This window comes from Carcharodon carcharias, chromosome 14, assembly GCF_017639515.1.
Source record: "Carcharodon carcharias isolate sCarCar2 chromosome 14, sCarCar2.pri, whole genome shotgun sequence".
NCBI classification, from domain to species: Eukaryota; Metazoa; Chordata; class Chondrichthyes; order Lamniformes; family Lamnidae; genus Carcharodon; species Carcharodon carcharias.
Genome location: NC_054480.1, coordinates 68,277,452 through 68,304,571, shown reverse-complemented (window position 1 = coordinate 68,304,571; position 27,120 = coordinate 68,277,452). Strand labels below are relative to the sequence as shown.

General features: G+C 42.8%; 1 protein-coding gene across 1 annotated transcript in view; it reads right to left on the bottom strand.

Annotated features, from left to right (window-relative positions):
* Positions 1-27,120, bottom strand: part of LOC121287540 (cadherin-22-like) — a 764,370-nt gene that overhangs the window by 481,029 nt on the left and 256,221 nt on the right. Inside the window, exon 5 of the mRNA XM_041205473.1 lies at positions 4,330-4,449. Within this exon, the coding sequence (XP_041061407.1) occupies positions 4,330-4,449 (120 nt within the window). The remainder of the gene's footprint in view (positions 1-4,329; positions 4,450-27,120) is intronic.

The following is a 27,120-nucleotide window of genomic DNA, read 5'->3' as shown; positions in this document are numbered from 1 at the left end:
GTTGTTACAAAGGCTTTGTATATATTGTCATGTTAATGCATGTATTGGTGGTGTAATAGTTTTGTGTATACAGATACGTATACTAAGTAAGATAAGATGGGTTGAGAGAATGAAACTGTCTTAGAATTATGGAGTTTATTCATGGAGGTATAAAGGAAATATCATTTTTTCCCCTAATGCTACTATTGGATACCGACACAGGCTTATGGGGGCGGTGGAGTAGGGGGTGCATGTGCAGTTTAATTAAACTGCAGACAGTAAGTCTGTAAGGTTTGAATCATCAAAAGGGATTAGGTGTAAAACAGGCATTTGAAATGGAGGTGGGTAAGCTAGGATAATGTCTCAGCCGTTATGGTGTGAACGGAAGTTGCATTTTTAGATAAGTTGAGAGGTTGTTTGATTTTTCAAAGGGACATGATGAGATGTTTACATTTGGCAAGATAAAAAAGGCAAAGTTTATTAAGTTTATTTTTCCCAAAAGTGCTGGCCATAATAACAACATGAATGATTTTTATATTCTGGGAAAAGTAATTTCCAAAGAAAGGATGAAATAATGGGATTTACAGATCAAAAGGGAGAAAATATTCTTAAAGAAAGCTGGAAAGCTGTACGAGGTGTGGCCATGTGAGATCTTGAAAAGTGTATGGAGTGAAACAGGCTAGTGGATAAAGCCTCTTGCCACCCTGGAGAAGTTTTGCTGTTCCAGTAGCCAAGTGTGTGTTGAAAGCCTTTGGAGTGCCATTGTCGAGTGAGAGAGAGAGAAGCTGTGAAATACCTTACTTATAGCAATAGTGGGTAATTGCGGTTATATTGCTGAATGCTTTTTAGATTAAGAATCTATTCGGACTGTTGCATGAAAGGGGTTTGTAATTGGGAGTTTAGTTAAGTAGAAATCTTGTGAGAACTGTTATAAAACTAAAAATGTAACTGTGTAACTGTTGACTTGTGTGTTTAAATTTTCTCTTCCTTTGTTAATGTTTTAATTTAATCTTTGAAATCTCTAAGGGTGGTAGTGGACTCATTACCACTGCCTTCAGTGCACAAGCCTTCTCATTATAAGTACAAATTGCAAAATTGTTGTGATAGCCTGGCCAAGTTTCCCTTGTGGATTTGGTCAGCCTGGCAAACACCACCTGCCATATCATAACACAAGCCACTCAGTTCAAGAGCAATTAGGATGAGCAATAAATGCTGACCTTGCCGATGATGTCCACATCCCATGAATTAAAAAAAAGTTTAATCAAGGAGATACAAACAAAAAACTGCGGATGCTGGAAATCCAAAACAAAAACAGAATTACCTGGAAAAACTCAGCAGGTCCGGCAGCATCGGCGGAGAAGAATAAAGTTGACATTTTGAGTCCTCATGACCCTTCAACAGAACTGAGTAAAATTAGGAGAGGGGTGAAATATAAGCTGGTTTAAAGTGTGTGGGGGGGGGGGAGCGTGGGGGGAGAGAAGTGGGTGGGGGTGGTTGTAGGGACAAGCAAGCAACCACAACCACCCCCCCACTTCTCTCCCCGCCCCCCTCCACCTTAAACCAGCTTATATTTCACCCCTCTCCTAATTTTACTCAGTTCTGTTGAAGGGTCATGAGGACTCGAAACGTCAACTTTATTCTTCTCCGCCGATGCTGCCAGAGCTGCTGAGTTTGATCAAGGAGGTCTGTTTAATGGCGTACCTGAAGGTTACAGCTTTTTCACATTGCAAATGCTGTATAAAGACAATCTGTTGTTGTTGAAGGGAGAGAGGCAGTGAGGCTTAGGGAGACAATTCCAGTGAATGAAGCCTAAACAGCTTAAAATAAATTTGGGTGTCTGTTTATAAAATTTAGGAGATAAACTTCTAACTGGTTCAGCCAAATACAGCGGTATATCAAAATGGGTTCGTTTTAGATTAAACCATCAAATTTTGTTGCCTTGGACCTTAGTCCTTTCTTCCAACATCCCCACAGTCCATTGGTGTTACCAGCCAGCAATCAAATGTTGAAGTGCTCTTTAGGTGGAACCCCATCCCAGGCCAATTTTTTTCTCTCACTTAGCCTGGCCCCTTGCTGCTAAGGATGCAGCTGGCAAAAACCTGAGGCCAAGTGTGGGCCAAGGCTGCAGCAAGAGGTCAGCCTCCCCTCTCTGTCTGGCTCACCAGCCTCTGGGTGTGTGGTTGAAACCCGAGACTGCTTCAACAATGGATAGTCAGAGAAAGCCAGCGATTTTAGCTCTCAAAATTGGTACAAATGTCAGCTACTGAACGTTTTGAAATGTTTGGAATTGTGTTCATATTTATTAATGATATGCAGCAAGAAAAGTTACATTTTCAAATTATAATGAGTGATATACAATCCTTATAAACAATACTAGGCAAGCCTGCTATATTTAAGAGGCCATGGGTATCTGCTACTATAACAATAACAACTAATACAACTATGGGCCTTAAATCAAATATTAGCTACTCTGATAAAGATCCATACTCAGGGAGGGGCAAACACTTCCAACTGAACAGCAATTTGAGGCAGAATCTTACCCTTGTCAGGCGGGCTTGGCAGGGGCACTCGGGAAGCTGATCATTGCCTGCGATCAGGGCCAGAAGGCAATTTCATTCTGGCATGCCAATTAAGGCCCACCCAGCATGAAACACGAGCGGCAGTGCTCATCGCTGCCTGTGCAGGCGAAGGGAGGAGGGCAAGCATGAACTTCACGCATGCGCGCAAGGCGCACATGATAATCTCCCTGAGGCATAGAGCTGCCTGAGGGAGGTGAAAGGTTATATTTAAAAGAAATTAAAAATGTAATAAAACCTGTTCCCTCATGCGACTGTCACCTGAGCATAGACATGTTATTAATAAAGTTTTAAAATTTTAATTTTATTTTTATTTGCTTTAGGAAACCACATCCCACACGTGGATGAGGATTCCTAATAAGTGCAAAGGCCACTTAGCCTTTTTGCCTGTCCTCTAACCGTAAGGTTGGATGAGCAGTGATAAATGTAACTTAATGAATCATTTAATGGCCTTAACAAGCCTTTTAAATGTCGGCGGATGCACTGCCGATTCCTGCGGGCGTCCACCGACTGAACTATCGCACGACCGCACGTTGATGCCGGGACACTTGCCCGACGTCAACATGTGTCATTTCACGTTCGATTGGGCTGGGTGCGTGCTTGCCCACTAAGCTGAAAATTCTGCCCTTGAGCTACAATGGTTTAAGTCTATTCAGTTTTGCATTGAATGAATAAACACAGGTAGTGCAATAAAAACGGTTGATGAACTTGTGTACAAAAAACCCAATCAAAATGACAAAATGCAACGTAAATACATTATTACTGAACAGCACTGGGGTTATGAATCTTCCCATTCTTTATAAATGTGTTTTGATTTCACCACACCTTAGCACAAGGTAAATTGACCCCAACTTTCAGTCAATAAAATGGTTGCTCGGTTGAAATAAATTAGGACATGGCAGCACCAGTGAGGAGCAGCATTTAAAATCTGATACCAAAAACCAATAATTTGATCGATTTTAGTTGCTGGTTATAGACTAATGAGGTCGTCTGCTGCATTGATGTGATACATTAAAGGAAATGGGTTAATCAATTCTCTTCTAGGAACACTGTTTGCTGCTTGCATTGTTCCTCCATTCTTTCAGAAATTACTTTCTATGGCAAAAGAGAAAGAAAGAGCAAGGGAAAGTAAAGAAAGAGAGAATGATGGAAACAGAGGAAAGGGGAAAGATGGATACGAAAAGAGGAAGAGAGCAAGAGTGAAGAAGAAGAAAGGACAAGGGAATGAAGGAAAAAGGTTAAAGGAAAGTATATTGAAAGAAAAAGAGTGAAAACAAAGGAAGATAAAGCAAGAGAGGCAGGAGGAAGAGAAAGAGAGCAGGAGAAGGAAGAATGAGGGCTAAATAGTAATGGAAATGAAAGCGAAACAAGTGAGGACAGGAGATAAAGAGGCACAACAAAAAGACTGGGAGAGTGGAGATAAAGAATAAGGAAGTTTAAGAGAAAATATATTTTAAAAAAAGGACGAAAAAAGGAAAAGATGAATATAGACAAAGGATGAAATGTTGAAGAAGATAACTGCAAGCATTGTATAAAAAAGTTTTCAACATAACATGGAATTTTGTAAATATTCTAACAAATTTTGAGGCCTGGAGGCCAAAATATGCCTTTAATGTTCGGCTTTCCTAAATAGGTCTGGCGGGAGAGGAGTGCAGAAGAATGCATCCTGGTTGAGTGAGCATGGGCATGCCTGCTTACACCTGCCTGATGCACATCATAGTATTCCTTCCTATAAGGAGAACTGTATTCAGGACAAGGTTTGGCTCCTACCTACCAGTCTTGAGGTCCACTGTGAATTGGTCCTGTTCCTCCACTAGAGTGTATAATAGCCTTGCACTGCTCCCATACGTTGGATCATCTGCATCTGAAGCAGTCACCTGCATCACAGAGGTCCCTGAAAGGAAAGAGATAACATGGGTATTTTCCTGTTCAGCTGAGCATTATACATATTATTTTATGAATTAGACAGCAAATACTTAGTGACTGAATTGCTCAGATTTAGGATAAGAAGTGAACAAGATGGAATAATTTGCTTCTGAGAAGGTTGGCTCTTAAGCTTTCCATGCTGAATACCCATTATAATGTGTGAGATCTTGATCTAAATTATTTGAATTTTTCCATACCCCATTCCAAATCCCAATAATGGGGTTATTTAAATAGTAGGTGCAGAGACTGGTACTTATGGCAAGCTCCACAACCCCAGTAGAATTGTGGAGTATCATCTTATTGCTCCATTGTGGAAAGAATGTGGGAAGGCTCAATTATATCTCCCTTCTGCTTCTTTCGTAGGTTGGCTGGATATTCAAACTGCAGTTGATCTCTCAGATTAATATACCTCTTAAATACGGTGTTATGGAGCTTATATTAAACTCCATCGGTAAGTGTGCAGGTGCATTTTCCACGAATCCGTTCAGGAGGCAGACCTAAAAGGATTTCCAGGGAACAATGAGATCCTGCTAGTCACATCTGCAAAATGTGAGAGAGTTGGAACAGAAGAAGGGCAAGCTCCCTCTTGAGATTTCTTTTCAGCAGGAGCAGAGGTCTGGTGGAAAAGGACAAGTCATCTTGAAGACACATTGCCTTTATGAAATAATCTTTGGCAATTTTCATTTATTGCAGGCGTATCAGAAAGTGAAATAAGATGATGGTAAACATATCACTTTCACACTAACATGCGATATCGTTACTTAGAGCAACACCGGCTTCTCTCTCCGTCATCAAGAAACAGCCCCTTAATGACTGAGGGAAAGATATTTAAATGAGGAAAGTTTGTGTAGAGAGAATCCAAGAAACAAGATTTCAGAACCACTGATTTGAATTATCATAATCCAGGTGCTGTGATATTCTCTATCTAACATTAACAAGCTGCATTGTGGACCACACAGCAACTGGACTCTCACCCCTTATGTAAAACATGGCATATCATTTCATGGCAACACAGGCCTGAATTTTCACACAGAGAGGCTCCCCATCTTTTTGAAAATGGCCCTGCACACCTGAATCTGGAAGTCCTGCCCCCAAACCTGGTTCCCACTATTTTTGAATAGGGGGAGCAATGACGGTCTGAACTTTGGACATCCGTGGTTCACGAAGGCAACTGCACATGTTAAATTGCTGCTGCCTTCAGTCTGCTCTGATGTTTGCAAGGAGGCAATAGGAAGTATGTGCACAAGTGCACATTAGACCTGGTAGAAGAAGGTCTAAACTTACTGTAGTTCTTTGGAGAGGAATGGTGCCCTTTTGGAGAGGTCAGGTACCCTTTGGATATGGTCCAAGGACACTTTTGGGAGAGGTCAGGTGCCCTTTGGGATTGTTAAAAGTGGACATGATTATGCATTAAAAAGTGGATAAACTCACTGGAACTATCAAGCTCATTGCAACTGTCAAAGGGAGCTTCAAGCCAGCTAGGCATTTAAATCTCACACCCTTTAAATATGTTTTTTTAAAACTGTCTGTGGTGTGGAAAAAAATCAGTGCTTCCTATTTCACTCTGTTGACATAAGCTGGAGGGTTTTCATTACAGGGTTAGTGCTGCATGACTGATTCCACAATCTATCATTATAACAGTGGGTGCCGGTCAGTTTCTAGTTTGACTGACAGCTCCAAATGCTGACAAAGTGTTTGAACTGGCACTATGAATACAAATGCTTGTTCTTATAAGGGATTAATGGAGGTTAAATGTGGTGAATGTATTTTTTATCAATGAGAATGTTTTCTTCAGAACATTATTTAATGTCAGCACTGATCCTGAGGACTGCCCACGGTGTGCGAGTTGATGTGGAAGGCATGCAGTTCCATAAGGGTGGGCAGAGGTCAATAGGGGCTATAAAGGGCCATGGTGAGTGGGTGGAGGGGCATAGGTTGATAAGGAGAGTATGAGGGGCCATGGTGAGTGGGTGGGAGGCATAGATAGGCATGGGTTGACATGGATGGAACATGGTGAGTATGTGAGGGGTTGCGAGGGGTGAGGGCTGGGGGGTTGTTTTTTGTTTTATTCTTTATTTTCTAGATCACTGAGGTGGACCTTTTCACCCAGCCTGCCTCCAAACTATTTCCGGGGATTATCAGATCCGATTCCCATTTCACCCCCCACCCCCAATTTCCCTGAATGAAAATCCGAGCTTGTAGGGCACTTCCTTCAGGTCAGGTTTGCAGAGCTGAGAATTGCACTGACTTTACCCTCCCAATGTGGGAGCAAAAATTCAGGCCAGATTGAATGCTACCTGATTATAAAGAGGAAGCACCACCATAAGGACCCCTTTCAAAACTAAATTAATCTTTAGCACCTTTTTTCTATCTCGCTTTATATTTATGCCTTGGGATATCATCTAAACATGAGATTAATTTGTCTGAACTTCCTCTCTTCATTATTCAAACTCTATTTCATCGCAAATGAGTTAATGCCTCGAGTAAAAGAGTGGAGGGTGGAGATTCAGATGTGTTAAATGTTTGTATTATTATCCCACAGCATGATTTGAAGGCCTCTCAGTTTTAACATTTCTTCTGGCATTCTTTGTATGCCTCACATGCCCAGAGAAATTGTCATTATAACAACAGATACAGCAGGATGCAAGTATTAATAACTCAGAAAATTTACATTTTGGACCATCTTGCGGTCTTTGTTTGGCTGAATGCACATACCAATAGCCTGAAGTAGCAGGTAATGTTCTGTGTACAAGGCTCCAAAGCTTCAATTATAATGGCCTATGGTAAAGGTTTGTTGAGGCAGGAACAGTGACGCATAAAACTTTGCCACCGATGTGCAAAAGAGAGTAACATAATTCTAGAGTTTTAAAGGTACAAATTAAAATCAGCAGATATACCCAGGGTGCTTTTTCAATTTGTAAGCTCAGTTCACGTCCAACAAATTTAAATCTGTTATCTGACAGAATCATGGCTCCTTCAAGCCAGTTTTCCATGATATAATTGGCTCCCTACGGGTTAATCAAAAGTTACTTTTAACATCAACAGTAATTGAGGAGAAAAAAATAGAGGGGTACTGAAGTTACGAAGCATTTAAAAAGGGAAGAATAGGTCAATTTAAAAGCAGAACTCTCTCTAAGTTTCACAAAAGGTCCAAACTTCTCATAGGTAAAATCCTTGAGATCACCCCAACTAACCAAACCCTGAATAATTGCCAAATGACCAAAGCACAGGATGAATTGTACCAATGATCACAATCACTACAAGCACCGCATGATGTCAAAAAAATGTAACTATCTTTTAAAGAAGAGTAAGATTAATTAAAATCAGCTCAGATATGATTTGTTCTCAAAGTCATTGACTCATGATAGGGTAGAAAATTGAGTAGAAAATGCAAGTAATTTTATCGTTCTTCTGGAGTTCCTGAGCCATTAGTCATGGAGAGACTGAGTCTCAGAGGGTGGTTTTGGATATTTACCATGATGTTGTTTACTTTCAGCTATTTACTTTTCTAATACTTCTCGGGGGCGAATGGATTTGCAGCACTTGCTTCAGATGCAAGTCCTCCATTTTTATACTTATTATTTCCCTCTCTCCCCCAGGTCTTTCTCCTTTATCTCAGTCGTTAGCATGGTTACAACAAGATCGTCTTTTCTTCAACCTTCCTTCCAACAATGTATTTGTCAATCTTGTTGAAGTTGTCACTGATGCAGGATTGAAACAGGGATGCTTTTTCACATCAGTGAGATTCCAGTAATCATCAACTGGAATAACAGGCATTGCTAGCTGACTCTGCCATTGCCATCAAGCAAATTGTACGCACTCCCCTCCAAACCCAGTATAAACCTAACCAGGAACACCCAGAAGAACAGAGTACAGATCCCAGAAGGTGGTGATGATAAGGCCACACTTGGAGAACTGCATACATCCTGCTATAGGAAGAGTATCCAGGAACCACTGGAAAAAAACTGGCCATCAAGCTGAGCTATTTGTTTTTAGGATGAGCCAGTAGAACTTGTATTTATGTATATTTATCTGTAATTTAATCAGTTGGGTTTGAGTGGACTGACGTTTTGAGAATGGCAGCCCTAGGTTCATTATCAGCAGATTTTCCTCCCTGATCGAATGAATTAGCATAGTAAGGGAACATAGTGATTTCTGAGCCAATGACAGAACCAGGGGTGAAGGCACAGTGATATACTGTCAGGAAGGAGTGTCCCAGGGAGTTCTCAACAATGAGTCTGGACTCTATGAAGTCTCATGGCATCAGATCAAACCTCTTACTGATTACTACCTACTGTCCTCCCACAGCTGTTGAATCAGTACAGCTCATGTTGAACACCATTTGGAGGAAGCACTGAGGGTGGCAAGAGCACAGAATGTACTCTAGGACTTCAATGTCCATCACCAAGAATGGTTCGGAGCACTACTACTGATCAAGCTGGCCAAGTCCTGAAGGACATACATGGCAGACTGGGCTTGTGGTTGGTGGTGAGGGAACCAACTAGAGGGAAAAACCTACTAGGCCTTGACATCATCAATCTATCTACCGCAGATGCATCTGTCCATGATTATGGTGGCCACTCCTGCCAACTGGTGAGTGACTTAGAAGGGAACTTCCAGGTGGTGGTGTTCCCATCTATCTGCTGCCTTTGTCCTTCTAGCTGGTCATAGGTTTGGAAGGTGTTGTCTAAGGGCCTTGGTGAATTCCTACAGCACATCTTGTAGATGATGTACAATGCTACTACTGTGCATCAGTGGTGAAGGTAGTGAATGTTTGTGAATGTAGTGCCAATCAAGTGGGCTGCTTTGTCCTGGACAGTGTCAAGCTTTTTGAGTGTTGTGGGAGCTGCACTCATCCAGGAAAGTGAGGAGTATTCCAGCACACTCCTGACTTGTGCCTTATAGATGGCGGGCAGGCTTTGGGGAGTCAGGAGGTGAGTTACTCGTCACAGGATTCCGAGTCTCTGACCTTGCTCTTGTAGCAAGAGTGTATATATGGCTAGTCCAGTTCAGTTTGTGGTCAATGGTAACCCCCAGGATACTGATAGTGGGGGAATCAGTGGTGGTAATGCCATTGAATGTCAAGGGGTGATGGTTAGATTCTCTTTTGTTGGAGATGGTGATTGCCTGGCACTTGTGTGGTGTGAATTTTATTTATCCATGTGTGAATGGTGGTGGATAATTAAACAATTAAACTAAGAGGCGGCTTCACAAACATCCTCATCCTTAATGGTGGGGGAGCCCAGTGCAATTGCAAAAATCAATACCAAGTTAGAAGCTGGGAATTCCGCGGTAACTCACCTCCTGATTCCCCAAAGTTGGTCCACTATCTAAAATGCATAAGTCAGCAGTGTGATGAAATACTCTCCACTTGCCTGGATGAGTGCAGCTCCAACAACATTTAAGAAACTCGACAACAGTCAAGACAAAGCAGCCCGCTTGATCAGTACACCATCCACCACCTTAAACATTCACTCACTCCAACACTGACACACAGTGGCAGCAGTGCGTAACATCTACAAATGCACTGCAGCAACTCACGAAGGCTCCTTTGACACACCATCCAAACCCAAGACTCTACCAGTTAGCAGGACAAGAGCAGCAGATGATGGGAACACCATCATCTGCAAGTTCCCCTCCATGACACACACCATCCTGACTCAGAAATATATTGCTGTTCCTACATTATTATTGTGAACCATCCAGGGGGCAGGAAGAAAAAAATATATACAATATATACACATATCTCTATATCAGCCTGGCTACTTCATTAGAAAAAACAGAAAAACTGATTTTAAATGGACAATTTCTGTGCCAATAAAATGGCTGCAGCTGATCAAATGCTGATTTCTGCAAGTTTCTAAACAGTTTGAAAGCGGACAAAGGCTAGCACATCAAATCACCTGGAATGTAACGCGCCTTGCATCATATAAACATTCCAGCCAAACCAATATAAAGAATAGTAGACAGTGAAGCTCAATCTTCCGACTAGCTACTTTACAGCCTTCCGGACTTAATATTGAGTTCAACAATTTCAGATCATGACTCTCTCCTCCATCTCCACCCCCTTTCCGATCCCCCTTTTTCCAATAATTTATAATTTTAAAAAACAATATTTTTCTTTTCCCACCTATTTTTAAATTTATTTCGATCTTTTGTTTTATCTCCACCTTTTAGCCCATTTTGATCCCTTCCCCCACCCCATACCCACTAGGGCCATCTGCCACTAGCTTGACCTGCTTGCTACCCTTAATGTCCCCATTAGCACATTCCTTAGATAATATCACCACAGTCAACACTCCTTTTGTCTATGACATCTTTGGCAATCTCTTCTTTGCCTCCACTCATCACTGGACCTCTATTCAGCTCTACCTGTCCCGCACCCATCTACCAGCTTATATTTCACCTAATTTCTCTATTTCCTTAGTTCTGATGAAGAGTCATACAGACTCGAAATGTCAACTGTATTCCTCTCCGTAAATGCTGTCAGACCTGCTGAGTTTTTCCAGGTATTTTTGTTTTTGAGACAGTAAATCTACACCAGCCAGCTATGGACAAAGGTAGAACTATTTGTGACCCCTAATCTCCAATGTTGTACTAATGGCCTCATTGTTACCTGCTCCAAAACACAATGGATTTCAACCAGGAGCCTCGTTAGCTAAACCAACCCAAAACCACCCTGTCATATGACTGAGACTTGAGCTGCCTGAATTCCTTTAATTATACAGCTTTTGAATTTTATCTTCAGTTGCAGTTTAACCTCTGAAGAGAATCGGAATCCGGGCAAGCAGTCTGCCTTTGACCTCCATCTCTTTCCAGGACTGATTTCCAGAAAGAATCCTGCATTTCACCTGCAGAGTGAACTAATACACAGGATACAAGAATACTTCACTGCATCTTCAAAGGACTGGGGGAGGTGATAGCGTAATGGTATTATCACCGGACTAGTTATAGAGATACCCAGGGTAATTCTCCGGGGTTCTGGGTTCCAATCCCACCACAGCAGATGGTGCAATTTGAACTCAATAAAAATCTGAGAATTAAAAGTATGATGATGATGACCATGAAACCATTGTTGATTGTTGTTAAAAACCCATCTGGTTCACTAATGTCCTTTAGGTCCTTACCTACATGTGACTCCAAATCCCACTACTGGCCGAGTCCTAAAGGACATTGTCACCAGACTGGGTCTGTGGCAGGCGGTGAGGAAACCAACATACTTCCTCATCCTCACCAACCTGTCTGCCATAGATGCATCTGTCCATGATAGTATCGGCGGGAGTGACCACCACACAATCATTGTAGAGATGAATTCCTGCCCCTCACGTTGAGGTTGTGTGGCCTTACCATTGTGTTAAATGGGATAGATTTCAAACAGATCTAGCAACTCAAGACTGGGCATTCACGAAGCGCTGTGGGCCATCAGCAGCAACAGAATAGTACTCGAACGCAATCTGTAACCTCATGGTCCAGCATATCCCCCACTCTACCTTTACCATCAAGCCAGGGGATCAACACTGGTTCAATGAACAGTGCAGAAGGGGCATACCAGGAACAGCACCAGGTGCACCTAAAAATGAAGTGTCAACCTGGTGAAGCCAAAACACAGGATTACTTGCACACCAAACAGCATAAGCAGCAAGTGATAGACAGAACTAAGCATTCCACAACCAACAGGTCAGATCTAAGCTCTGCAGTCCTGTCACATCCAGTCGTGAATGGTGATGAACAATTAAACAACTCATTGGAGGAGGCTCCACAAATATCCCCTTCCTCAATGATGGTGGAGCCTAGCACAGCAGTACACAGCATTTGCTACAGTCTTCAGCCAGAAGTGCCAAGTGGCTGATCCATCTCGGCCTCCTCTGGAGGTCCCCAGCATCACAGATGGCAGTCTTAAGCCAATTCAACTCACTCCATGTGATATCAAGAAATGGTTGAAGGCACTGGATACTGCAAAGGCTATGGGCCCTGACAATATTCCAGCAATTGTATTGAAGACTTGTGCTCCAGAACTTGCCATGTCCCTAGCCAAGCCGGTCCTATACAGATACACTGGCATCTACCCAGTTATGTGGAAAATTGCCCAGGTATGTCCTGTACACAAAAAGCAGAGCAAATCCAACCCAACTAGTTACCGCTCCATCAGTCTACTCTCCATCATCAGTAAAGTAATGATAGGGATCATCAACAGTGCTATCAAGCAACATTTGCTTAGCAACAACCTGCTCACTGACACCCAGTTTGCGAACGGCCAGGGCCACTCAGCTCCTGACCTCATTTCAGCCTTTATTCAAACATGGACAAAAGAACTGAACTGCTGAGCGGAGGTGAGAGTGACTGTCCTTGACACAAAGGCTGCATTTGATCGAGTGTGGCATCAAGGAGCTCGAGCAAAACTGGAGTCAATGGGAATCAGGGGGAAACTCTCCACTGGTTGCAGTCATACCTAGCACAAAGGAAGGTGATTGTGGTTGTTGGGGGTCAGTCATCTTAGCTCCAGAACATCACTGCAGGAGTTCCTCAGGGTAATGTCCTAAGGTCAATCATTTTCAGCTGCTTCATCAATGACCTTCCTTCCATCATAAGGTCAGAATAGGGGGTGGTCACTGATGATTGCGCAATGTTCAGCACCATTCGCGACTCCTCACATACTGAAGCAGTTCATGTCCAAATGCAGTAAGACCTGGACAATATCCAGGCTTGAGCTGACAAGTGGCAAGTAACATTTGCGCCACACAAGTACCAGGCAATGACCATCTCCAAAAAGAAAAAATCTAACCATCACCCCTTGAAGTTCAATGGCATTACCATCACTGAATCCCCCATTATCAACATCCTGGAGGTTAACATTGACCAGGAACTGAACTGGACTAGCCATATAAATACTGTGGCTACAAGAGCAGGTCAGGGGCTCAGAATCCTGCAATGAGTAACTCACATCCTGACTTCCCAAAGCCTGTCCACCATCTACAAGGCACAAGCCAGGAGTGTAGTAGAATTTGCGTCACTTGCCTGGATGAGTACAGCTCCCACAGCACTCAAGAAGCTTGACATTGTCCAGGACAAAGTAGCCTGATTGATTGGCACAACATCCACAAACATTCACTCCCTCCACCACCGATGCACAGTACCGTCTACAAAATGCGCTGCAGGAATTCACCAAGGCTCCTTAGACAGTACCATCGAAACACACGACCACTACCATCTAGAAGGACAAGGGCAGCAGATAGATGGGAACGCCACCACTTGGAAATTCCCCTCCAAGTCACTCACCATCCTGACTTGGAAATATATCGCCGTTCCTTCATTGTCACTGAGTCAAAATCCTGGAACTCCCTCCCTAACAGCACTGTGGGTGTACCTTCGCCGCATGGACTGCAGTGGTTCAAGAAGGCAGCTCACCACCACCTTTTCAAGGGCAATTAAGGATGGGCAATAAATGCTGGCCTAGCCTGTGACACCAACATCCCATGAACGAATAGCAATGATAAAAACATTGTTAATTGATGGACACCATACATGTGTGACCTTCATATGGACTGTTTTTCTGCTCACTGCAGGGATCTCTTAGATGCAAATCATTTAAATTATATAGATAGATAAATCTAGTAACATAAATTTGGTTGTTGACACAGTGCATTTAAACACTATTCTAATGCTGCCTTCTTCTTACCAGCCTCTCAGGGCTTAAGCTCCTAAAGGCTGCAAATTTGCAGCATGAAATTGCTCATAACTCAATGCTAACTAGTGCTCAGAGAAACCACAGGCAATGTGCAGTATCAATAAAAAAATTGCAGAGGTGCAGTCACCGAGGTTCTTTCGCTGCATTTGTAAGAGAGTAAAGGGAGCTTTACTCGTGATTTGTATAACAAGTGCAATACCTGACTTGGGGGTATTTGATATAAAAGTGGAAAAGCAACATTCCATTCCCAGCATTAACGGCACAATGAGTATGAGAAATAGAACTAAAACTCAGTAATGCATTTTGAAGCAACTAGCAACCTTTAAAATATTGACATTGTAACTTCAGATATTCCTTTTGCTGAAGGTGACTGGGCACTAGATGGCTCTCTGAGGGGAGGAAACACATTACTGCAATTGCAGTTCTCTTGTACAACTTATTCTTTGACAAAATATTCCGGGAGGGCTGGAAATAAAGCAAAATGGCCACCGACAGCAGACTGCACATGTGCACTTGTTTGCGCATGTACAGAAAGCCTAAAGCTGAATCCTGCTGACAATGGAAAACAGATGCACAAATCTAAATTGCAAGTCAGAATTTGAGGTTAGATAAAACATGATCAACATATTTAGTAACCTCATTGAATTTTTAAAAATTTGGTGCAGATTCTTTTTTGTTCTTAACTTGGGCATATTGAATCATCTCGGTGCAGAGCATTGAGAAAAATCAGGTGAGGGGGATCACATAAGGGAGCTAGTCAATTTCCCAACCCATTTTTAATCTTTGCGGCTGTGTCCTGGTGTTTCAGCAACTTCATAAACAGGAACATGAAAATCTGCTCAACTGCCTTTTAAAGGGATTTTGAAGTCTCCAGCCTCTATGTGCATGCTCGCTTGTTTGAACTGGGTGCATGCCATAGAAAAGATAAAGCTAAAGGAAATTAACTAGGCGGAAATAGGTATTGAATTTTGTTCTGAATAAAATAGCCCGTTCTGGTACCAAAATCCTAAAAAAAACCGAGAAACTAAATGGAGAGGATAAGGATCACACTGAGGTTGGGGGAATGAATAGAGTTCTGATCTCCGTCATTCACAATGATGCCACGGAGTGAAGTGGTACAACTGTGTGTGCACCTCACTGGCAGCTGGTAATAAAAGCAGTTCATTATTCGGACATAAAACATAATAGTTCAAATCACGTGACCAAATGATGGAATTCGTATGAAAAATGCCATCATGTTATGAGATCTTAATTGTGTTACAAGAGAAATTGTAACATGGATGTTCTGCCCTTCAATGACCAAAACAGGATCGCTCTTTAAGCAAACATATTTAATAGGTAGCCGGTTTCACAACATGACAAAAATTACCTCCATTCGAGGAGTTTTGATGCTGTCATAATTCATTGAACTCAACTAGTCTTTTACCCTTGCCTCAGAGCAGTGGTAAGAATTGGATCACACTGCACTTGCACCCTAGTGAGCCTACATGTAATTATTCAATCTGTCCATTGGATAAATACTTTTTGCAGATCCATCAATTACAATGTGTCAATACCATTGACCACCTAAATGTCCAATTAAGGGCTTCTGCCTAACTCTGCTGGCAGCTCAGCCATGTTAACACACCGACCCACCAGGCCTCATTCAGTTGGTTACAATCCAAAGATTAAACAGTTGGATTCACAAAGGCTTGCTGCCAGAAGTCTCACCAAAAGTCATAAGCCTTCTTGGATACTAGCTTTAGTGCATCCTGGTAAGGATTATCTTCATACGTTGCTCATGTGGTAGCTCGTTACCTCTGAGATAGAAGGTTGAGAGTTTAAATCCCACTCCATAGATCAACAAATAATTGTCCTAGCCAACATTTATCCCTCAATCAACCTTACTAAAATAGATTATTTTCTCATTATCATATTGCTGTTTAGGGGAACTGGCTATTTGCAGAATTGGCTACCATGTTTCCTACAACAGTGACTACACTCAAAAGTACTTAATTGGCTGTAATGTACTCTGAGATCTCCTGAGGTCATGAAATGTGCTATATAAATGCAAGTTTCTTTTTTTTTATCCTACATCTGGTTGTGAATGACAGGTACAACAGGGATTCGTGACGCTAGCACCAATCTTGCATAATATAAAAACATCCAGTGTTGTCACAAGAATTGCTTGGCACGTTAGTAATAATACATATTGGAAACGTTCAGTCAATCTGCTTCCATCCTGCGCAATGTTCTTCTTGTGTGATGCTCTTAGTTCATTACCTTAAACTGCCACTAACCAGTCTGCAAACACCATTATCTCATGTTAGCCTTCTACACCCCAAAATATTTTTCTCCAGACAGTACCCAAGTTTGGAAAGGTTAATTCCACTCTATATGCAGGGCTCCCACAACATGTGCAACTCACAACTCGTTAGACAGCATCTTCCAAACCCACAACCTCGATTACCTAGAAGGACAATAAAGTGCAGCAGACGCAGGGGAACACCACCACCTGCAAGTTCCCATCCAAGTCACTCACCATCCACCATCCTGACTGGGAACTATAATCGCTGCTCCTTCCCTATCACTGGATCAGAACCCTGGAATTCCCTTCCTAAATAGCACTGTAGGTGTACCTAAGCCACATGGGCTGCAGTGGTTCAAGAAGGTGGCTCATTACCAACTTCTAAAGGGCAATTAAGAATGGGCAATAAATGTTGACCTTGCAAATGACACACACATCCAGTGAATGAAAAAAAAAACTTGTGTAGCTGTGAGTGACTGTAGCATTGCTGAATAAATATAGGAACGGGCCAAATGGGAAAAAAATTCACTTGTTTCCAGAACCACCATTCCAAATTACATTCAACTGTGTACTGTAAAACAGGAATTAGTCTCAGCACCATTGCATACTTATTCAGAACATTAAGCCACAAATTCATGAAATAGCTAAAATTGTCATCAATTTTTCAGCACAAAGGCTAATAAACAGCAATTAGAAAATGGATATTTCTCACTAGTGCTTTAAGATATGTGCACTGCATGGGTTAAGATATGTTGTTAAGATGGTACAGGAGCTCCAGTCTGTTGTGTTCCTCTGTTCGTATCTAACTTTCAGGCTGTCACTGGATACAAAGCAGAAAATGTCCCATTGCAAGTACAGTCATCCCTTAACTTGATGACCGCAAAGCTCTGAAACAATAAATAAACTGGAACAGAGCAGGCCATCCTTTTTAGATCAGACCATGGTATTTTGCTCACGGGTGGCCTTCATTTCAAGAAGTGACTACTGTCTTCAGTCTCAGCTCACATGCTTCATCCCTTAACCTCAGACTTACTGAGGAAGATGTAACATTCTCCCCAGAATTGACAAGATGAACGTCACCTGCTTGTGCGGGCATGTCATCTCAGCAAAATATTCACTGAAACACTTTAATGCTCTTTTGTTGCAACCCATTCATATACTACCTATTACTAGTTTTGTTCACTTATTCTCATCTATCTTTCATGTCTCCATTCTCTGATTTCATATCTTAAAGATATGCCCTCTTAGGGGGACTTAAAAAAAAATCCCTTGACATGAAAGAAGTGCAGGAAACTTATTTTCCATTGTCCTCAACCGTTATCATGAAAAAAAGTCATCATGAGGCTGAAATAGCTCAGCTGGGAGAGCAATAGGCTGAAGGTCTAAAGGTCCCTAGTTCAGTGTGCTGGGTTCTAGAAGTTTGGGTCCCATTTAGTGGTGCCATGGTTGGGCATTCTCAAGCACTAGATTAAGGTTCCAGTCTCCATACAAGGTTTGCCTGGTGGTTCACATGATGGAGGGCCCACTGCTGCTGGTAAAATGCCAGCAGGGATAGGAAGAGGCCCTTAATTGGCCATTTAAGTGGCTCAATTGGTCTCCAGGCAGGAGGGTTGACTGCCACCAGGGTGCAGGGGTTAGTCATGGCGACCAGGAAAGCCAGAAATACAGCTAGCCTGAGGCCCTGCCAAAGTTAACGACAGGATTTCATTAAAACTTTTTCTCTATTGCGCAGACAGCAGCTGGCCAGATTGAGAGGTTTGCTGTCAAGCAGAGAGAAGGGAGGGAGTGACTGTGGAGACTTGTGGGAATGAGTAGATTGGAAATGCTCAGATCGCAGATTCAAAATCAGGGGTCCAGTCGTGGTTGGTGGTGGTGGGGCGGTGGGGAGGGGACGGTGGTGGTGGGGCGGTGGGGAGGGGACGGTGGTGGTGGGGCTGAACAGAGGGGATGGTGGTGTGTGGCAGTGGGGAGGGGATGGTGGTGGTGGGGCAGTGGGGAGGGGATGTTGGTGGTGGGGCGGAGGGGAGGGGATGGCGGTGTGTGGCGGTGGGGGTGGTGTTGATCTGCAGAAAGTGAGGAAAGTTAGCTTGGGGGTTTTGTGGTGGAGGGTGGGTCAAAAGTAGAGCAATCCTGCTTGTCCTGGCCCTAAATTGATGTTGAAAAGGTTGGATCTGACTGTTTCTTGGTTGGTTTCAGCTGCTGGGTTTCACAAGCCTGAGAAGTTTAGCCTGCAGCACTTAAACCTAAAACAGTGATGAAATCTGGTTTACAACCTCATTAAAATATTTAAATTACAGGTTCACCTTTAGATCCACACCCCAAGTGAACTCTGTTAAATCTGTGTGTATTGGAGATAGGTTGAGAACAAGTTTCCAATTTTTGACATTTTAATCGCATTGATACCCACTCTGGGTGTTAAAATTCCCTCCTATTTGTCACCTACATTAAAGGAGTATGGGTATTGGCATTGACCATTGGTATTCACCTATCGTGAACCACCAGTGGAAACATAGTGGGTACTAATACTATCCAAATAATTAAAGTCAACAAGTATGATTATTAGAACATGTACATATAGAAGGGTGAACGTATATTAAATTTTTTAAATAAATCTACTCAGTTTTCAGTTCCTGATCTTTTGAATTGTTTTTATTACAATTTGTTGATGCATTCTAATTACATGCAGCAATAACTACACAAAGAGTGGGGCCTATTAGGGACCACAAGTGTAACCTGTGTGTGAAGGCAGAGGGTGTGGGTATGATTCTTAATGAGTACTTTGCATCTGTTTTCACAAAAGAGAGGGACAATAAGGCATTCAATCAAGGAGGAAGAATTTGAAATATTAGATGAAATTAATATAGTTGAGTGAGGAACAATTATGGGGTTTAACATCTTCAAAAGTGGATAAATTTCCAATCCCAGATGAAATGTATCCTTTTAAGAGAAGCAAGGGAGGAAGTAGCAGAGATAAAAACAGAAAATGCTGGAAGAACTCAGCAGGTCTGGCAGCACCCGTGGAAAGAGAAACAGAGTTAATGTTTCGAGTCCAATATGACTCTTCTTGAAGGTTCTGAAGATGAGTCATATTAAACTCAAAACTTTAACTCTGTTTCTCTCTCTACAGATGCTGCCAGACCAGCTGAGATTTTCCCAGCATTTTCTGTTTTGATTTCAGATTTCCCACATCTGCTGTCTTTTGCTTTTATTTTAGTAAATAGCGGAGGCTCTGACCATCCCCTCCAATCCTCTCTGGCTACTGGCACAGTGCCGGAGGACTGGAGGATAGCTAACTTTGTACTGTTGTTTAAAAAAGGGAGAAAGGGGTAGACCAAGTAATTAAGGACAGACAGCTGAACCTCAGTGGTGGGTAGATTATTGGACCAAGTTCTGAGGGACAGGATAAATCTTCCTATAGGAAGACATGGATTAATCAAAGATAGTCAGCATGGATTTAGTAAGGCAAGGTTGGGTTTTTCTAACATGATTGAAAGTAACAAGGAGGGTCAATGAGGATAATGCATTTGATGTATTCCATATCGACTTTAGCAAGACTTTTGATAAGGTCCCACTTGGTAGAATGGTCATGAAAGTAAATGCCCGTGGGATCCAAACCTGGCTGAGAGGTAGGAAGTAGAGAATAATGATCAATGGGTGTTTTTGTGACTGCAAAGTTGTTTCCAGTTGGATTTTGCTGCGCTTAGTGCCAGGTCCATGGGCTTTTGTTACATATAATCAAGGATTTGGACTTGAATGTGGAGGAGGTATAATTAAGAAGTTTGCAGATGAAACAAAATTGGACAAGTGGTTGGTAATGAAGAAGAAAGCTATAGAGTACAGGAAGATATCAATGGACCAGTCAGGTGGAGTTCAGCCAAAGAATGTGAGATAATGCATTTGGGGAAGACTAACAAAGTAAGGGAATACACAATAAATGTTAGGATACCAATAAGGATAGAGGAACAGCGAGGCCTTGGATTGCATGTCCATTGATCTCTGGAGGATTCCTGGATGTGACTGGACCAGTAGATCAGATGGTCAAGAAGGCATACCAATATTTCTCTTTATTAGCTGAGGCTTAGGCTATAAGAGTAGGGAGATTATGCTGGAACTGTAAAAAGACTGGTTAGGCCACAACTGGAGTACTGTAGGCAGATTTGGTCACCACATTGTAGGGAAGATGTGATTGTACGAGAAAGGGTACAGAGGAGATTGATGAAGTTGTTGTTAAAGATACACAGGTGATGGGCATTGTTTGATTAAGGAATAAGAGCACTAATAAAGAGGGATGTTTCAGAGTGATGGGGAAAGCAGGGGCTGGAGTGCATCATTAGCCCCCAAAACAACATTTTCATTTCATTATGTAAGGTTCCCTTAAAATTCTGTTTTTGTTACAGTGCTCTTTAAGGGTTAGCAATTGGTTTAATCGGCTTTTTTAATTGGTCAATTTGTTAATTTGTTAAATCGGTACACAAAAGAATATAAAGATAGATGTTCTGTGACTGTTGGGCATCCCGGGTGCTGGAGTGCATCATCAGCCCTGGGAACAACATTTTAATTTAATTTAATTGGTTAAGTTTGCTTTAAAAATGTTGTCTTTTGTCACAGTGCCCCAAACGGGGCTTTCAATGAGGTAATTAGTTTATTTGTCCACTTATTTATTTTATTGGTATGCAAAAGAGTGTAAGAAAAGATTTCCCCTTCAAAAGGCTGCTAATTTGTTAATTAGTTTATTTGTTTACTCAAAAGATTATAAAGACGAATGGTGTTTTAACTGATTAATTTGTTAATTGTTTTATTTTTAATCGATATATTCAAAAGAGCATAAAGAGCGACGAGAGGTCTTGTGGTATAATGGGTAGCATTCCTGCTGTGAGCCAGAGGCTCTGGTTTCGAGTCCCACTCCAGGATCTGATGGCCATAGAAGGTATGTTCATAACATGTCCAAACAGATTGATTATCAACCCGTAAATCCTTCCGTTATGCCTATGGCAGGCAGTAAGAGTGGGGAGAGTCTACTGGCCAACCATATTCAATGTGGAGTGGTGCTCCTCAAACTATAGCCTCTGGTGACAGGCTAGCAACCTGTGCCAAGAAAATCTGCTATGGAAACAGGCATAAGTACAGGAGAGTACAGGGCCAACATAAAGACAAAGGATGGAACCAGCAAATCCAGGGAACCTTGGATGTCGAGGGATATGCAGAATTAGATAAAGAGAAAAAGAGAGGCTTATGGCAGATACTGAGGGCTCAAAACAGCAGAAACCCTAAAAGGAAAAACAAAAATACCTGGAAAAACTCAGCAGGTCTGGCAGCATCTGTGGAGAGGAGCACAGTTAATGTTTCGAGTTCGCATGACTCTTCAACAGAAAGGAGTTTAGAATGTGTAGGGGGAACTTAAAAAGGAAATTAGGAGAGCAAAAAGGGGGCATGGAAAAACATTGGCAGGTAAAATAAAGGAAAATCCTAAGTTATTTTACAAGTACATTGAGAGTAGGAGGATAACTAGGGAAAGAGTAGGGTCCATTAAGGACCATAGTGGTAATTTGTATGCGGAGCCAGAAGACCTGGGTTCTAAATGAATACTTTGTGTAGGTGTTCACAAGTGAGATGGACGACTTAGGTATGGAAATCAGGCAGAAGGACTGTGATACAATTAAAGAAATTAGTATAGAAAAAGAGGAGGTTCTAAGTGGTTTAGCAGGCTTCAAAGTAGATAAATCTTCAGGCTCAGATGAAATGTATCCCAGGCTGTTGAGTGAGGCATGGGAGGAGATAGCAGGGGCACTGGCAATAATTTTCAATACCTCTCTGGTCACAGGAAAAGTGCCAGAGGACTGGAGGACAGCCAATGTGGTATTGTTATTCAAGAAGGGAGGAAGGGATAAACCAGGAAACTACAGGCCAATCAGTCTAACCTCAGTGGTGGGGAAACTATTGGAAGCAATTCTGAGGGACAGAATTAATCTACACTTGGAGAGGCAGGGATTAATCAAGGACAGTCAGCATGGTTTTGTTAAGGGGACGTCATGTCTGACCAATCTGATTGAATTTTTCGAAGAGGTGACCAGGTGAGTAGTTGAGGGCAATGCATTTGACGTGGTCTACTTGGACTTCAGAAAGGCTTTTGATAAGTTCCCACATGGGAGACTGATAACCAAGGTAAGAAAAAATGGGTTCCAAGGCAATTTGGCAAATTGGATCCAGAATTGGCTGAGTAGCAGGAAGCAGAGGGTGATGGTCGATGGGTGGTTTGTGACTGGATGCCTGTCTCCAATGAAGTTCCACAGGGATCAGTGTTGGGTCCTTTGCTGTTTGTGGTATATATAAATGATTTAGACTTGAATGTAGGAGGGTTGATTAGTAAGTTGGCGGATGACACGAAAATTGATGGAGTGGCAAATAGTGAGGAGGATAGCCTTAGATTCCAGGTGGACATAGACAGGCTGGTCAGATGGGCTGATCAGTGGCAAATGGAATTTAATCTGGATAAGTGTGAGGTGATGTACTGCGGCAGGACAAACAAGGCACGGGAATACACAATGAATGGTAGCACCCTGGGAAATAATGAGGATCAGAGAGACTTTGGTGTGCATGTGCACCGGTCCCTGAAGGTAGCGGGACAGGTAGATAAGTTGGTTAAGAAGACATATGGGATACTTGCCTTTATTAGTCGAGGCATAGAATATAAGAGCAGGGAGGTTATGCTGGAACTGTATAAAATGCTGGTTAGGCCACAGCTCGAGTATTGCGAGCAATTCTGGCATCTGTATTATAGGAAGGATGTGATTGCCCTAGAGATAGTGCAGAGGAGATTTACCAGGATGTTGCCTGGGCTGGAGGGTTTTAATTATGAGGAGAGATTGGATAGACTGGGGTTATTTTCCCTGGAGCAGAGGAGATTGAGGGAGGACATGATTGAGGTGTTTAAAATTATGAGGCGACTAGATAGAGTAGACAGGATGGAACTTTTTCCCTTGGTGGAGGGATAAATAACCAGAGGGCATAGATTTAAGGTAAGGGGCAGGAGGTTTAGAGGGGATGTGAGGAAGAATTTTTTCATCCAGAGGGTGGTGGGAATCTGGAACTCACTGACTGAAAGGGTGGTAGAGGCAGAAACCCTCATAACATTTAAGAAGCATTTGGATGTGCACTTGTGATGCCATGGCATACAAGGCTATGGGTCTAGTGCTGAAAAATGGGATTAGAATAGTTAGGTACTTGTTTGACTGGTACAGACTCAATGGGCCGATGGGCCTTTTTTCTGTGCTGTAGACCTCTATGGCTCTAAGTATGTGCTCTGTTTGACTCACATGCCTGTAGGCACAGGAAGAGAATGAAGAAGTAGATGTCACTGGATCCAAATGCATGGAATCATAATCAAGAGAATAGTTACAAAGAGGGATGGGAGGTTTTGTGGTGCAGTGGACCAGAAGCTCTGGACCAGAAGCTCTGGGTTCAAATCACACTCCAGGACTTGATGATCACAGAAGGTGCCTTTGTAATGTGGCCAAACAGGTTGATTATCAACATGCAAATCCTTCTGAAATGCCTGTGGCAGATGGTAAAAGCAGGAAAGTGTCCTGGTCAACCATGCTTGGCATGGAGTAGTGCCCCTCAAGTGAGAGCATCTGGTGACAGGCTGGTGGCCTATTCCAGGAAAAAGAAACTACCCATGGAAATAGACATAAACATGCACTTTGCCAGCTGCATGTGCCACAAGGCACAAGAAAGGACAAAGTCTAAGTCTTCATCCAAGTATAGATTGTAACTAGTTGAGGTCCCAGCTATGGCACACCACTAGTTACACTATATATAAAGAGGGATGTTTGGGACACCGGGTTAGTAGTTAGGAGGCAGTCATCTGGATTGCTGCTTCCTGTGAATAAAACCTAAAATCAAGAAAAAAACCTGTCTTATTTTATGCTTCACCAAGGGGAGAACTATCATCACTGCACTATGGCACCATAACTTTACCTTGAGAGATGCTGGAGTGAATCCAACAAATCTAAAAATCCTACTGTGTATTTCCAATATTTATACCCTCAAAAGAACTAAACCAGCAAGAAGCACATTGAGCACTCATGCTGGACAACAGCCTTTGTTTTTCTTCAACATCCCTCAATTAAACAGGTTAGTGAGAGGTTTAGATACTGGTCAGCTCCTTTAAACACCCTGTTTCCAAGATTCAGTTTACAAGTTATTTGGAGTGATTTTTTAGGTTATCCATTGTTAGATTGCAGTATCTAACAATTTACCGATGCCTTGCTAAGGTGATGTAAAGGTCAGTTCCTGTTTTTTTTAACTGCCTTGTGTTAGAGGATATGCCACAGGATGTTGTTGCCCTTGAGCACACAAGTATGCCAAGCAGATGAACTCTGCTTTTAATTTTTATTCCCTACTTCATAGGTGAATCACTCTTTTTAATCTTATAACTCCTTATTTATAGCTGGATTCCTTCACAGAGTGATATTCTTCTGTGCTATAAATTTCTATGATTTCTAATAAAATATAATCAATAACCACATGCACAGTGTTGACCCTGGGAGTAGAGTGGCTACAATGCTGAACCCCACTTGCCACATTCATGCATCTCAAACCTAATCTAATACCCTACATTGTGCTGTTGAGGACAGCTCAATGTCTCACAACTTCTGAAGCCAAGGTACAAGGTTGCTCAGGGAGCACTGATTTGACCAGTTCTCCACTAGAGGTCAAGCTTAAGGACAGATTTGTGACCAGTGAGGACAGCATTAAAAATGACAGAACTCATCTGCAGTCCTAGCCCTTAGTGAGCTTCTCCCAGGAGTGAAGCAACTGCTTCACAGCCGATCCCTGAAGGTAATTGAAATGCAACTAATGAATAAAATTTCACTGAGCGAATCAATAGAGCTAGTCTCGATTGTAATGAGTGCTACAGGCACATGTCAACTCTGAAAGTCCTTTGCATGATTCCAAGAAAGGTCGAGACTCATTATGAGATGCCCTGCACTGTGAGAATGTGCACATAGTTTGTGACAGCTGAATGTCCAGTGGCATTTTCTTTTCCTAAAACTCAGCCACTGTTAGTGGTCAGGCTGCATTATGATTCGGACTTGGATTGTTATTTTTTCTTTTTACATATTACATGTAAACGTCAAACTGATGGTCAATAGAATCACCTAATTAGATATTTATAGAATTACACAGAAAGCACAGCTGCAAAACAGGCCATTTGGCCTACAGGTCCATGTTAACATCAAAGCAAAATACTGCAGATGCTGGAGATCTGAAAGAAAAGCAAAATATACTGGAAAAACTCAGCAGGTTTGGCAGCATCTGTGGAGACCAGGAACAGAGTTAATGTTTTGAGTCCAATATGACCTTTCCTTTGGAACAGAAGGGCCATACTAATGTGTATGCTCCACACGAAGCTCTTCAAACTCCTCTTCGTCTAAACCTATTAACATATCTTTCAACTCCTTTCTCCGCCATGAAGGTATCTAACTTCCCCTTAAATACATATATACTATTCGCCTTGACTACTTGTGGATGCAATTTCAATATTATAACCAGTATGAAAATAATGGCCCAGATATTGCGGTCTCCGGGTGGTCAGAAACTGGACGTACTCTGGAAGATGCACTATGGGATCCCCAAGGACTCCACGGGTATTGCCCAGAAGTTTCAACTTCTAATGAGAAATTCCTCTGCTTCCCAGGACTCTCCAAAAAATTATCCAACTCTGAGTTAGAGTCAGAGACTTTGGAGCATTTTGACTTACTTACCTGGATAGTTACCTAAGAAATATTATAGAAGAAGCCAGGTCTAACTCTTGGTTGACTATAAAACTGACACTCCAACTCCCCAATCCCCGACTCCCGTCTGACCCTCCAAGTCCCCTTCCAAGCCTCCAGGTCTGCCCCCAAATCTCCGATTCTCCCCCAACCCTCCGTTTCCCCCAACCCTACCCTCTGATTCCTCGCCAACTCTCTGACTCCCCTCCTGGACCTCCAACTACCCCCTGAACCTCCGACTACCTCCCAAACCTCTGACAGCTCCCCCGATCTTACCCTCTGACCCCTCCCTGACCCTCCAACTTCCCAGCCGAACCTCCGACTCCCCCACGAACCTCCGACACCCCCTCCGATCCTCTGACTCCCCCTGGACCTACCCTCCAATCCCTCCCCAACTCTCCAACTCCCTTCCCAAACCTCTGACACTCCCCCGAATCTCCAACTACCCCCCCGAATCTCCGACAGCTCCCTCACCCCTCCGACTCCCCTCGATCCTACCCTCTGATCCCTCCTCGACCCTCTGACTCCACCACCGAACCTCCGACTCCACCTCCCGATCATCCAACTCCTCCCCAACCCTCCGACTCCCCCACCCCTGAACCTCCGACTATCCCCTCCAAACCTCCGACTCCATCCCCGGAACATCCGACTCCTCACCTGGAACCTATGCTACCCCCCTCCCAAACCTCCGACTACCCCCCCCCCCCCGCCACCGAACCTCCAGCTCTCCCAAGCCCTCCGAACCTCTGACTCTTCCCATCCCTCCGACTCCCCCCTCTGGAAACTTCGAGTCTGCACCCCCAACCTTTCCCCCATTCTCCGAATCCTTCCGACCTCCCGACGTCCGCCCAAATCAACCCGACTTGACCCTACACCCCACCCACCCTGCAA